This window comes from Macrobrachium rosenbergii, chromosome 42, assembly GCF_040412425.1.
Source record: "Macrobrachium rosenbergii isolate ZJJX-2024 chromosome 42, ASM4041242v1, whole genome shotgun sequence".
Lineage (NCBI taxonomy): Eukaryota > Metazoa > Arthropoda > Malacostraca > Decapoda > Palaemonidae > Macrobrachium > Macrobrachium rosenbergii.
This window is the reverse complement of record NC_089782.1, coordinates 38,646,322-38,660,544: the sequence shown is the minus strand read 5'-3', so window position 1 is coordinate 38,660,544 and position 14,223 is coordinate 38,646,322. Positions and strand designations below refer to the sequence as shown.

The 14,223-nt window shown below is 36.6% G+C and overlaps 1 protein-coding gene across 4 annotated transcripts in view; it reads left to right on the top strand.

Moving 5' to 3' along the window:
* Positions 1-14,223, top strand: part of LOC136828285 (carbonic anhydrase-related protein 10-like) — a 455,301-nt gene that overhangs the window by 342,385 nt on the left and 98,693 nt on the right. For all 4 annotated transcript variants that reach the window (XM_067086160.1, XM_067086159.1, XM_067086162.1 and 1 more), the window contains one exon: positions 7,739-7,913. In XM_067086160.1, the coding sequence (XP_066942261.1) occupies positions 7,739-7,913 (175 nt within the window). The remainder of the gene's footprint in view (positions 1-7,738; positions 7,914-14,223) is intronic.

Here is a 14,223-nt window from a genome sequence, read left to right as displayed (position 1 = left end):
GTTACATTTGTTAAACATACCAAGATGGCCGTATTAATGCAATAATTTCCCATCTGTGTACATTTGTTATAAAGTTATTTTTTATAGAAAAGTACCCAGAGGTTCTATTTGACTGCATTATTGTAGTAATTTTCCATCTCTGAAAATTTGTTATAAAGTTATATTTTCTTATATAAAAAGTATCCAGAAGTTCTGTTGGCCGTATCGTTGTAGTCATTTTCCATCTCTGCCCATTTGTCATAAACTAATATTTTTATAGAAAAGTATCCAGAGGTTCTGTTGGCCGTATCGTTGTAGCCATTTGCCATCTCTGCCCATTTGTTACAAAATTATATTTTTGTAAAGAAAAGTATCCAGAGATTCTCTTGGCCGTATCGTTGTAGCCATTTTCCATCTCTGCCCATTTGTTACAAAATTATATTTTTGTAAAGAAAGGTCTCCGGAGGCTCTGTACGTGACTTTCGCATTCACTCTAACGTAAAGCCAAGCCCTTACCTGGCTCCTCAAGTTCCAGCTAACGGTCCCCCAGAGAGCTTTGGGAAAACTCGCTTGGCTTCACTTTAACTACTGAAGATCATTGTTTTTCTCGGAATGGCATTGGCTGGGCGGCGTCGCCTTTGCTCTTTTCCACTGCTGACTGCTGTGTGGTTTTCTGTGTTGGGGCTGTCTTCGAAAGGGGTGCAGAGTGATAGTAGACTTTCTTTGTTTAGTGATTGGTTATACATTGATACTCTGAAGAGTTTTGATAAAAGTCTGTGCTATCGAGTTTTAACGGGGAGTTCGTGTCGTTAACAGGTTCCCACGATGCTTCAGGCTGTAACTCCGTAGGGGTAGTAGTGCCGTCAGTGCGCCTCATGCGGTGCACTGTAGGCATTACTTAAGGTTCTTTGCAGCGAGCCTTCGGCCCTTAGCTGCAGGCCCCTTTTGTTCCTTTTACTGTACTTACTTTCATATTCTCTTTCTTCCATCTTACTTTCCTTAACCCTCTCCTAACAATTGATGCATAGTGCAACTGCCAGGTTTTCCTCCTCTTACACCTTTCAAACCCTTTACTGTCAATTTCTGTTTTAGTGCTGAATGACCTCATAGGTCCCAGTGCTTGGCCTTTGGCCTAAATTCTATGTTCAGTTCAATTGAGAATGTAAAATTCGAGTGCAGGCAATGTTTTTGGTCAGTCGTTGCTATGTTTTCATGAAGAGAACAAATGGTTTTGGATATTTGTGCGGTTTATAATTGCTCTGCCTATATTTGGAAATTTTTAACGTTTATTGAACGCTTGGGTAGTATTGAAAGATTTCTAAAACAATCAAATAAGCGATTACCCTGCCCGGAATATATCGTTTTTGTTGTTTTTTAGGGAGGGGCATTGTTTCTGCAATGCAGTGACAAAGTGGCCCATTATCAGAACTTCAGTTTCACTGCTGCAGTACTAGTGTCCAACGTTAGTCTGTACAACACTATGGTCAATAATAAAGGTTTATGTAAGAATAATAATTTATATATAAACAGTATTTCTCAATCAAGAAATAATAATAATAATAATAATAATAACAATAATAACGAAGAAGAACAGTCACGTTTTTTGAGATGGAGATAATATAAGACCCTTTCCTAGTTTATAAACTTTGATATATTGTCAGAAATACACTTAATGCCTTAATCTCTAAGATGACTGCAATTTTGTAAAGACAGATTCTTTACATCAATCCTGCTTGCTCTCCTAATTATTTTGCCAATGCTGGTGTTTTGTGGATATTCTGCCAGTGGGTTATTCTGTAAATTCTAGGAAATAATTCTGAATTATTTCCATCTCTTACGAATCTGAAGACTTCAATTTCTCACGAGAATTCGCCTTCAGAAGCCGTTTGTATGAGTTAATATTATAAAGGATCCTCAGTACTACCTTGCGCCTGCGGCACTGTATGCCAATTTACTTTCCTTATGATTCATTCTGTGGTCAGATTCCTAACACTGTAGGATCAGTAACAGAAAACATTGCATTATTTCTCTTACTTATATGAATGGCTCGTTTGTGCTCTCCGATGCGCGTATCTGGTCTCCCCCACGCAATCCAAACTGCAATTATTGCAATTGACAACTCAGACCCTTGGTTCGTACTTTTCTTTTATTTTCAAATATGGTTTTTACGAAGGGATTTAGGGGTAGTGATGATGGAGTCAAATGTAATTGTATGCTGTTTATCCCTTTATATTTTAGTGACATGATTTACTGTGATTTATATATATAATTTTTATAAATATAGTTTCCTCTCTTTATTCACTGTGTGAATAATACGAGTATATGTTTCGTGTTTTTTTTTTTGAGAGCATTGTCCTGAAGCCAGGTCGGATAAGCTAAATAATGGAAACACGTTTTTAAAAAATTTGTCTCTTCGTGTAAACAAGCAACGTCACAAAGTCTGTTTCATAATCTAGATTATGACGGAGGGGACAGTAGTCCTCATAACCTCATGAAGCATAAGAGTTTTAATTGTTTAAAACAATAGTCCAAGACTTTATACATCAGCAAAGGGTCTTGTTTGTCCTCAGTAATATTAATGATAATATTAGCAAGAGATGTTTCATTAGGATCATCACAAAGAAGGGGTGTTAATATATCTTCAGTAATAATAATAATAATAATAATAATAATAATAATAATAATAATAATAATAATAATAATAATAATAATAATAATAATAACTAAAGTTCCATTAGGACCATCTCTGTCGAATATAGTAATGATAACCAGACGTATATTCATATCTTCAGTAATGATCATGATAGTAATAACAACCGAAATTTAATTAGAATTATCACTGTCATGATAATAATAATAATAATAATAATAATAATAATAATAATAATAATAATAATAATAACAAGATGTATCCTCATCATTATCATCGTCATCAAACCTTTCTTCCAGTGTAAATTGTACATGCTGGTTTGCGTGGAGGCAAACATTTTGTTTCCAGCAGAGCGAAGCCGCACGACCTCTTTGATTGTAATGGCGAGCTCCGTACATCCCAGGCGTCCTTTAGGATTCCCTTTGAAGGATAAGAGATTCATTGTTTGTTCCATCCTACAAACGAGGCTGCGTGTTATGCTCTTCGTTTGCTACTCATCTGTCCGGAGGGTTGAGGGTTACCCATTTTTTTTTTCCTTTCTTCCAGTTTTCAAAATCTCTCTCTCTCTCTCTCTCTCTCTCTCTCTCTCTCTCTCTCTCTCTCTCTCTCCTCAAGTTTTCAGAAATAGTTTTCTCTCTCTCTCTCTCTCTCTCTCTCTCTCTCTCTCTCTCTCTCTCTCTCTCTCTCTCTTTTCCCTCAAGTTTTCATAAACTCTCTCTTTCTCTATCTCTCTCTCTCCCCTCCCTCAAGTTTTCAGAAATCTCTCTCTCTCTCTCTCTCTCTCTCTCTCTCTCTCTCTCTCTCTCTCTCTCTCTCTCTCTCTCTCTCTCTCTTCCCTCAGCAAGTTTTCATAAACTCTCTCTTTCTCTGTCTCTCTCTCTCCCTTCCCTCAAGTTTTCATAAACTCTCTCTCTCTCTCTCTCTCTCTCTCTCTCTCTCTCTCTCTCTCTCTCTCCTCCAGTAAGAATAAATAGCCATTTTTCTTGTGCGTTTGTGGATAAAAGGCCTCGTTTAGTCTCTAGGTTTCGAGGCCTGTTTTTTTTTTTTTTTTTTTTTTTTTCAAGCTCTCCGGTTAAAAATAAAATATTTTCATTTTGTTTTCTCCTCCGCTACCAAGCACATTCATTCGTTGTGAGCTCTTGTTTTTTCATTTTGCTTTTTTGCGGCACTTTTGTACTATGGGTTGCGTATAATGGGTCTAAGCCCTTTTATTCAAAATGATAAATAGAAAAGTGCTTACCATACTGGCAGGTGTATAATAGACATACACACATTCATGTGCATGCTCATACAAGTTCATATATATGTGTGTGTGTGTATGTGTAAATATGTATATATATATATATATATATATATATATATATATATATATATATATATATATATATATATATATATATATATATATATATATATATATAAAAAGTGAAGCAAGACAGTTAGCAAGATGTCTACAAAGGTAGAGAAGAGATTCAAGTTGTTTGTGGAACCCAAGGTGGAAATATTTGGATGGATTGTTGAGCCAACTCTCCTTTGTGGAAGTGAGGTACGGATACTAAATGCAAATAAAAAAAATGGTTGAAGATGTTGTAATAAACTCTGTGCGTGGTATATGATACTTAAGAAGAATTGATTGGGTCAGAAATGCGGAGACAGGTATATAGAAATAATATTGAAAAGGTTAGTGTTTGTGAAACTATGTCTTGGTAGTTGAGCATTATTCTCGCACATCAGTTCTACTTTATTTGATCTTTATTACCGATTGTTTCTGTTGGTTGGGCTGAGTCTGGAGGTCCACAAGAGTCCTACTATTCTTTTCACACCCTGGGGCAAGAACTCGTACGGGGCTATAGCTGGTTTGATCTAAACCAATCTTCGTCGTCGATCCGCAGCTCATCATTAATTTGTCGATTCTTTCGTTGGAACATTTAACCGCAACTTGATAAGGTCACATTCAGCATTCTTGGCCATTAAGTTTCGAGGAAGTGGATATTACCGCCATTCCTTTAATTTAGGATGAACCGCAGCTAAGACTGCCATCTACTGGCAGTTGGTCGATTTAACACGTCTCCATAAAGAAAGGAAAATATCATTACGCGTATCAGATATGGCAGGTAGAGCCTCTTACATACCAACGGAACTCCGTTACATTTCTGTTTTGTTCTCGCTCTTAGGGCAGCACTGTGCATTCAAGAGTTTTTTTTTTTATTTTTTGCGTGTCCTTTTTCATAACAGGCACGAAACGGTTGCAAGAAAAAAAAAAAAGCCTAAACACTCTTGTCCGTAGCTTTTTATTCGCGACTCATTTCAGCATTTCTGTTTGCGGAGAATCTCCGGATGAGTCCGAAATATTGACATCTCACCACGCAGCAGTTCTCAGGGATTTGGGGATTTTGTACTGCGCTATTTCATTCATTGTTCCCATTTTCCCTCTTCGCGAAAAGGTGTGTGTGTGTGTGTGTGTGTGTGTGTATGTGTATGTGTCTGTAGAACTTTTGGGCACAGGTTCATTGTTTCGCCGAGGAGTGAATGGAGATAATAACAGTTGAATGTTTTGGGAAAAAGATGTGTAAGCTCCGTGATTTGAGACTCAAGTGTTAAGTGTTTATTTAGCAGTTTTTTTTTTTTAGTTGCAGATGTAGAGCTTCAAGTTTTGAGCGGAGGGAATGGAGGATGATTCGTGCTCATTAAGTATAACGCTCGTAATTGCTTTAATGAATGCAAAGCTGAAATCCTCTAAACTGACTGCAACTATTTTCTAGAAATATACGACGATGAGCCTGAGATTAAAAGAGAATTCCTACTAACTGCTTGTGCAACTAAGGCAGCTTTTTATTATGTGCCCTGTTTACTGTCCAGGTTCCTTTAATAAATGATCCGTCTGGTTGTCTCTGTGTCTGTCCGTTCGCGAAGGTTAGAATATTTTTTTAGTGCCCAGTGAAGATAAAGGCTACAAACTGCATTTATCTGATTTATGAGTAATGAAGATATAATATTTCATGTAGTTGATCTGAGGATCAGGCAAGATCGTACTTAAAGGTCGGAGGTCAAATAGGAATTTAATCTTGCTAAGAACTTTTGAACTATACGAGAGAGAAGCTTCAAATCTGTCATGCTTACGCCACTAGTGAAGTCAGTGTATTGAGTGAGGTCAGGGTCAAGGTCACTATTATTTTAAGGTATGAAGTCATGCCCTGTGGTGGGTATTGACTGACAGACCGAGAAGTTTGCCAAAATTTTTGCCAAAATTTCAGTTTTTCTATGCCTCCATGAAATTTCTGATTATCTTATCAGCAAATAAAACCTTCGTAAGAAAGTTATTGAAAATTAGAGAAAAAAAAACCTTCGTCTGTGTTCATAAAGAGGTTTAATGACACTTTTTCACCGTCAGTGAAATATCCATGTCCACATTTTTGTATAAAACGTTTTGTATGTCTGACGTGCGATTCTGTGCTCCTGAATTAATGAGCGCTAATTTTAAAAACACTTTGCTCGTGTATTCTATGACTGTGCTTGTATTTTTGTCCTTAAATGGGGTAGTGCAAACGTATGTTGGTGCGTTTGTGCACTTGTAAATGCACCGAATAAATGATGCGTGTTTGTATAAAATGTGAAAATCTATACAAACCAAGTCCGTTGACGTGCGTGATTGCATCTTTCCGTATATCGTTATTGGGGAGACTAAATAGTCAGTGAAATTCTACACGCATTCAGTTGTTGTATGTATTAGGTTTTACGGACAAAACATAATTCTTAAAAAAATGAGTGACTCCTCTGTTAGCTTATCAACTGAGAAAAATGGGCGAACAGAATGTAAATTTCAGTGATTCGAACCCTGCATCTTTAAAATTATCTTTTGTCAGTTATCTTTTCATTCATGCAATGGAGGAGGCCAAGACGTAAATTGGAGTTATTGTACCTGGTTGGGAAAAACGTGGATGATTAAGAAGGTGTTGGCAGAATTGGCTAAGGAAAAGTTGGAAGTAACCGACTGACTTACAGAAAGAATTTACATGGAATTTACCAACAGAATGCCAAGGATAGGACCTACCAGTTTAGAAGCACTCCTTTATTTGTGTGAATTGGGGGTTGAGGTCCTCATCTAGTATTAGTCAATGAAAGTGTATATTTTGCAGTGAAACTGGAAGCTGGAGTCGTTATTATTATTATTATTATTATTATTATTATTATTATTATTATTATTATTATTATTATTCAGATGAACCCTGTTCATATGGAACAAGCCTATAGGGGCCAAATTCAAGTTTCCAAATGTTGTGCTCGTTAAGAAGTAAGAGAAGTCAAAGGGAAATACAGAAAGATGATCTCTCACTTATTAAAAAGAAAAAAATAAATTAATAAATAGATAGAAATATGTTAAAATGAAAGGAGAATAGCATAGGGTAGTAATAAAAAAAAAAGAAATACGTGTCAGCTTCGCTTGATGAACTTAATTTTTAATAATCGAACAATTTTTTTGTTTGTTTTTTTTTTTGTGTCAGCTTCACTTAATCAATTCATTTTTTAAGACGATTAGTTGTTTTCTTTTCGTGTCAGCTCTGCTGATCTCCAGTTTATCTGATCCTTCTCATTGTCCTTCTTTGTTCCACTTAATAAACCCCAGTTTGTGATAATTTTTCCATATATTTCCCCTTAATTAACTCCAGGTTTTATCGCGATTTTCTCTTTTCATTCCGTGCCAGGTCAAATGAATGAACTCCAGCCCAGATTATCATTTTTTCATTTTAGTATCAGATCTATTTAAGTATCAGCTCCGTTGAAGGAACTCCGGTTTATATGTTGAGTTTTCAGTTGATTTTAGTTTCAGGTACTTAAGGAACACCCTTTTATATGATAACTTTTCCTTTTATTTTAGTATCAGGTCCATTTAAGGAATTACATTTTATATGGTTATTTTCCCTTTTATTTGAATATCAACTCCTTTGAAGGAACTCCAGTTCATATGTTGATTATTCCTTTTAGTTGCACCTCCACTTCAGGAACTTCATTTTATATGACAACCTTTCCTTTTATTTTAGTATTTTAGTATTAACTCCATTGAAGAAACTCCAGTTTACACGACGATTTTCCCTCTCCTCCCCGTTCCAGCTCCACGCTCTGCGGAAGCTCCACCAGGGGACGAAAAAGTCGCCGAAGGCGCGAATGGTCAACAACTTCCGCCCGACGCAGCAGATGTATCATCGGCCATTGCGTACCAATATCGACTTCTCCAACAGCCGACAGCTGAATTGTCCTTCCATGTCTAGGCAAATGTATTATACAGGTGAGACACGTCCAATAACGAAAATATAAACGTAGTTTATATTTTATCTGTCGTGGTTTTATGACTTGTCTAAGCAAATGTATTATACAGGTAAGATGCGTCCAATAACAAAAATATGGCAGAACATTTTCGTAGTTCGTCAGTAGATAATGAAGATTTTGTTTCAACCATTTCATTATCTGTCGTAGTTTTGTGACTTGTCTTAGGCTAATGTATTGTACAGGTAAGACACGTCCAATAAAGAAAATGAAAACAAAACACTTTCACGATGCGTCGGTAAGTAATGAATATCTTTCAAGATAGAAGGTTTGCCACACGTCTTTCCTTCGGAGTTTTAGAATATGTCTAGGTAAATTTATTATACAGGTAAGACACATTCGGTAAGAAAATAAAAACAAAACGCTTTTGTAATACGTCGGTAGGTAATGAATATCTTTAAAGGTAGAAGGTTTGCCACACCTGTTTTTGTCCTAGTTTTAGGACAAGTTTAGGCAAATGTTTTTACACAGGTAAGACACGTCCCATAAAGAAAATAGAAACAAAACATTTTCGTCTTGCGTCGGTAGGTAGTGAACATTTTGTTATATCCTTTCGTAGTTTTAGAACGCGTCTTGGCAAATGTATCATACACGTAAGACATTATCAGGTAATGAACATTTTGTTTCAGCCAGTCCATATTTTTAACAATAGAAATTTGTCTGTTTCTTGTTTCTGTCGTAGTTTTAGAACATGTGTAGGTAGATTTATGATACAAGTAAGGCACGTTCAGTAAAGAAAATCTAAACAAAACACTTTCATAATACATAAACAGGTAATGGAACATTTTGTTTCGATCACTCCATTATCTTTAAGGAAAGAAATTTGCCTCTCCCTCCTAACTTTGTCGTAGTTTTAGGACATGTCTTGGCAAATGTGTTATACAAATAAGACACTTCCAATGAGAAAGAGAAAACAAACCTCTTCCATAATGCATGCGTAGGTAATGCGACATTTTGTTTCGATTATTCCATTACCTTTAAAGATAGAAATTTACCTCACTCTCTCTCTCTCTCTCTCTCTCTCTCTCTCTCTCTCTCTCTCTCTCTCTCTCTCTCTCTCTCTCTGTCGTAGTTTTAAGCATTTTAACTTAATACGCTCATTTTTTGTTCAGATGCTTTATACTTTCGCCACAGCAGCTTTCGGGGGGAAATGTGTTTCTGTATTTTATGCGTTTCGGGAGCTACGTTGTAAGTGTTTCTTAGTCCCTCCCTGTCCCGTAAGCTTCTTTCAGGGGCTCAGGAGCCTTGGGACTTTACTTTGCATTCGGGAGAATGTTTTACCGGTGGTTTCTGCTTGTATTATTACTTTTGTGACGCTACAGTAACACACCAGTTTCGTGCTAACTGTGGTAAAGGTGAAAATAATTGTTGATACTACTTAAAGTTGTCTCTTTTTGTTGCATTTGATCGTAGTCTCAGTAAGTATTGAAAGTAATGATGGCGATAATATTGTAGACAATTTTGACCGACGTCAGAAACGAGAAAATCGGTGCGTTTGTTATTTCTGTGTGTGTTTTTTTTTTTTTTTTTTTTTTTAGTCTTGGAAGTTTGTTTCGACATCTAACAGACCCCAAGACGATGAAAAGGATTCATGGACGCACACGCAACCGCTGCCTTTAGGCAGTCTTCAGCATTTCTCCTGTCAAAACCATGTTTGTTGTTACATTAAGCTGGGCTTTCGCCAGTACGTCTTTCGCTCATAGAGCAGCGTATCATGTTGGAAAGAACGATACTCTTTCCACCTATAAAGAAATGTTGTTTTTTGCGGGGGGAGATCTTGAAAAGAAGGATGTGAAGGAAATGGAATCTGGGAGTAACTTTGATGCAAATAGGAAAAAACTTCCTGATTAAAAAAAAAAAAAAAAAAAAGAGAAAAGGTGGGGCGAGGGGGACCCCGGAATGGAATTAGAAACTCCTTTCTTTTACATGTGACGCCTGTAAATGGAGGTTAGGGTTTGAGACTTATTAAAGCTTGGATTATCAAATCACGTTAGACTCCTTATTCCAAATTGAGGATTGCTTGTGATGTATATGCTCTTCATATTTATCTATTCTTAATTTTTTGTGTTTGTTTTAGAAGTATTTTATATTCAGTATATATATATATATATATATATATATATATATATATATATATATATATATATATATATATATATATATATATATATATATATATACATATATACTAATATAAAATACTTCTAAAACAACATTAACGATTTCACTGTTTCTCGAGTATAGTCCTTTGCGCAATTTTATATCCATTTGTTTATTCTGTTTTCTTCTGAATGGACTAAGACTCCTCTCGTAAGTCTCTTTTCGCTCTTTTTATTATTTTGATTCATAACCCTTACGCAGGTAAAAATGCATATTCGTTTGTAAAACAGTAGCCTGCATGAAATAGACGATATGGAATTATAAAGTTAAGCGAAGAATTATAAGAACCAATTGTCAATCTGTCAGACTTTGAAGTACCTCTGATTTGCATGGCCATTGCTTTGCAACAAACGCTGGCATATTTATTTTTTATGATTATAGGAATCACAAATCAAATCCCGATTATCAGCTTACCAAATTCTATAATAATTTTATTATTATTATTATTATTATTATTATTATTATTATTATTATTATTATTATTATTATTATTATTATTATTATTATTATTATACAGCCCTCATGTCGAATGCTTCTACAGCTGTGAGGAAGTGAAGAAATAAGCATTGCTGTGAAAAACGAAGTACAGGGCCGTGCGATAATTTCTAATGTGTTGTATGATTTAAACGAGATCTTCTACGAGCAGCCTGTTAATGAGTTGCTGTTTAATCTCTGATGGTTGCTTACATTTGCATAATTAACTCGCGCAAATCCGGAAATGTCTAAAAGTGTATTTCTCCCCGCCCCCCCGCGCCCCGATCAATTTGTAAGGATTGATAGAGCTCGATAAAAAAAAGTTACTGAATTAGTTATCCAAAATACTATCGGCAGGCTCGCGTGAGTAAATATTCTCTCTCTCTCTCTCTCTCTCTCTCTCTCTCTCTCTCTCTCTCTCTCTTTCCCGTAGGGGGGTAGTGCCGTCAGTGCACCTCACGCTGTGCACTGTAGGCATTACTTAAGGCACTTTGCAGCGCCCCTTTGGCCCCTAGCTTCAACCCCTTTCATTCCTTTTACTGTACCTCCATTCATATTCTCTCTCTTCCATCTTGCTATCCACCCTCTCCTAACAGTTGTTTCATTGTGCAACTGAGAGGTTTTCCTCCTGTTACACCTTTCAAGCCTTTCTACTCTCAATTTCCATTTCAGCGGCTGAATGACCTCATAGGTACCAGTGCTTGGCCTTTAGCGTAAATTCTATATTCCATTCTACTCTCTCTCTCTCTCTCTCTCTCTCTCTCTCTCTCTCTCTCTCTCTCTCTCTCTCTCTCTCTCTCTGAACCGGGACCAGCGTCGTGTTCTGGTGAATGTCGAAAAAAATATACTGCAGTAAGCATATCTTTGTTGTATATTTGGAGAGGTAAGCCTGTACTTTCATATCGGACATTGCTTTTTTGTCTTCTGCATCAACTCTTCCTCTTTATAGCAGGACACATTTTAGCTGACTGTGCAATATAGAGTTTTCGGTAGTAGAATCTGACCCGCCTCCTCTTCGTTCTTTTGAATGCTGGATGACTTTTTCATTTGATACGATATCTTAAAGTTTGGAGTCAGGGTGAGGGGGAGGGGGGGTTTAGGGGGGTTGTTTGGGCAGCCATGGGGGTAGGGGGTTTGTTTTGGTAGCCAGACAACCAGCAGGTGTTATGGATAACACGCATCTTAACACTGCTGAATATTCATAAATACATGAGGCATACATTTAGTCACCCAGTATAATATTTTTAATAGTTTGTTGTGTTAGTTTTCTGTTTTATACAGAAGCTCACACATTTTATATATATATATATATATATATATATATATATATATATATATATATATATATATATATATATATTGTGTATATATTGTGTTTGTGTGTGTGTGTATGTATGTGTATATACGCATGTATGTTGTCTCTTCCTGTGTCGGTTTTTACGTACTTCATTGGCAAATGAATTATATCAAGACTACAAAAAAATGGAGAAAATATTCCTGGGGAAGAGCAGTTCGCTCAGTTTCAGGGCTGGCGGATTTTCTTGGAAAAAAACATGTAAATATGCATACTACATCGACTTGCGCTATGTACTGGCTTGAAACATCGATATATCGTCATCGATATATTTTTTTGATAAACAATATCCTTTGAGAATGCGTAAAAATGCAAGTTGAATAGATTTTATGCTTGATTTCATGCTAACGTAAACGTGGCAGAATTTTTAGTTGCTGAAAGAGGATGAGATTGGATGATGTGTGCATGAGGAAGAAAAGATATATGATGGAAGTGTGCGTGTGTATGTGTGTGTGTGTGTGTGTGAGAGAGAGAGAGAGAGAGAGAGAGAGAGAGAGAGAGAGAAAGAAAGATATGATTGGAGTGTATGAGTGTGCCTGCGTGCGTGTGTATGAGAGAGAGAGAGAGAGAGAGAGAGAGAGAGAGATGATTGGAGTGTATGAGTGTGAGAGAGAGAGAGAGAGAGAGAGAGAGAGAGAGAGAGAGAGAGAGAGAGAGAGAGATGATTAGAGTGTATGAGTGTGCGTGTGTGTGTGTGTGTTTGTGTGTATGTGAGAGAGAGTGAGAAAGATATGATTGCAGTGTTGAGTGTGCTCTGTGTGTGTGTGTGTTTATGTGAGAGAGAGGGAAAGTACACCAATTCGAGAAAAGAAATTCGCGTGCTACTGCCTAACCAACGCAGATAAAAACCAGAACGGAGAGAAGATAATAAGATGATGAAGAGGGCGAGAGGAATACGGCAACGCTGTATCCAACGCAGCTCTGCAGAAGCCTCGCTCTTTTCTGAAGGCGTCGCAGATCACGGAAAGGGCTGCGAGATAAGACCCTTGAAATATATTGACAGATACACCGACTAAGATGGAAGAGGAATGAGTTCCCTTCAGAGGCTGTCGGGTTGGTGGTGGAGGGGGGGGGGGAGGCGGGAATGCGGGAGAGGAGTGTCTTCGATGGAGAGAGAGAGAGAGAGAGAGAGAGAGAAATATGAAATGCAAAATATCACCATTTCTGAAACATAACGAACGCATGCACGACGTTGAAGTTATAATTCATTCCATCTGAAAGCAAAAATATTTTAAAAGTTAGCAAAAATAATTTCAAAATCAGCAAAAATAATTTCAAAATTAGCTAAAATAATTTAGAAATGAACAGAAATCATTTAGAAATAATAAAAAAATTAATTTCGAAGTAAACGAAAATGATTTAGTCATTAACAAAAATAATTTCAGAATGAACAAAAATAACTTAAGAATTATTAAGTTTGTAACTTGTCGTAGAGATGAAATGCAACAGATGGGGAAATTTTGTTAAGCGTTCATATAATATCCAGAAACCATTTTCCCGAGATGTAACCGAGTACGGGACCTTCCCTGAAAAAAGGGGGACTCCATATCTTAAAAACTGACCATAGAATTTTCTTGAAAATAATCTCATTATGTTTCCCACACCCAAATTTGATGGACAGGTTCTATCTATCCCAACCTAACCTAGGGGTATGTCCAAAAAACCGGGGCTGGTGCAATACTAGCATACATCTCTGGAATTTGCATCCAGTGATCAGATTTACTGTGTTGACAGCTGCATTAAGTGCATACCTGAAGGTAGCAGTGTCATTGACCTTAAATGAAAACTTAGAAAAACAGTGAAGAGGTTATAAAACTGTCTGTGCATTTAATGCCTCTGTGTATTTTCTGCATTTATCAAACACGAGTTAATATTTTTCTTCAAATATTTACGAAAACAACACTTGATGTATAAGATTACCCCTTTTAGCTCTCATTTCTTGTGGTATTACCGATAATAACAATCGCTTTAGTAACGATGAGGAAGTGGTACATATTTTATTATCATTCGAGACTCGCATAAAGAAATTTTGTTCATGGGAGGGACCTCCTTAAGCAGATAAGCTATAATACAGAAGTTTTTGCGATGGATGAGAATGAAAGAAAACCTTTGAGATGTTTAGATATACGACGGAATGGGAAAACTGGTAGTAGATATGAAAAACTGATATGAACATAAGTAGCATGGTAGAATGGTAGTAGATATGAATGCTTTAAGGTGGTGCGGCCATGTGGAGAAAACGAAGGGAATCCAGGAAGCGTTGTGTCGTTAGAGGTGTCGATAT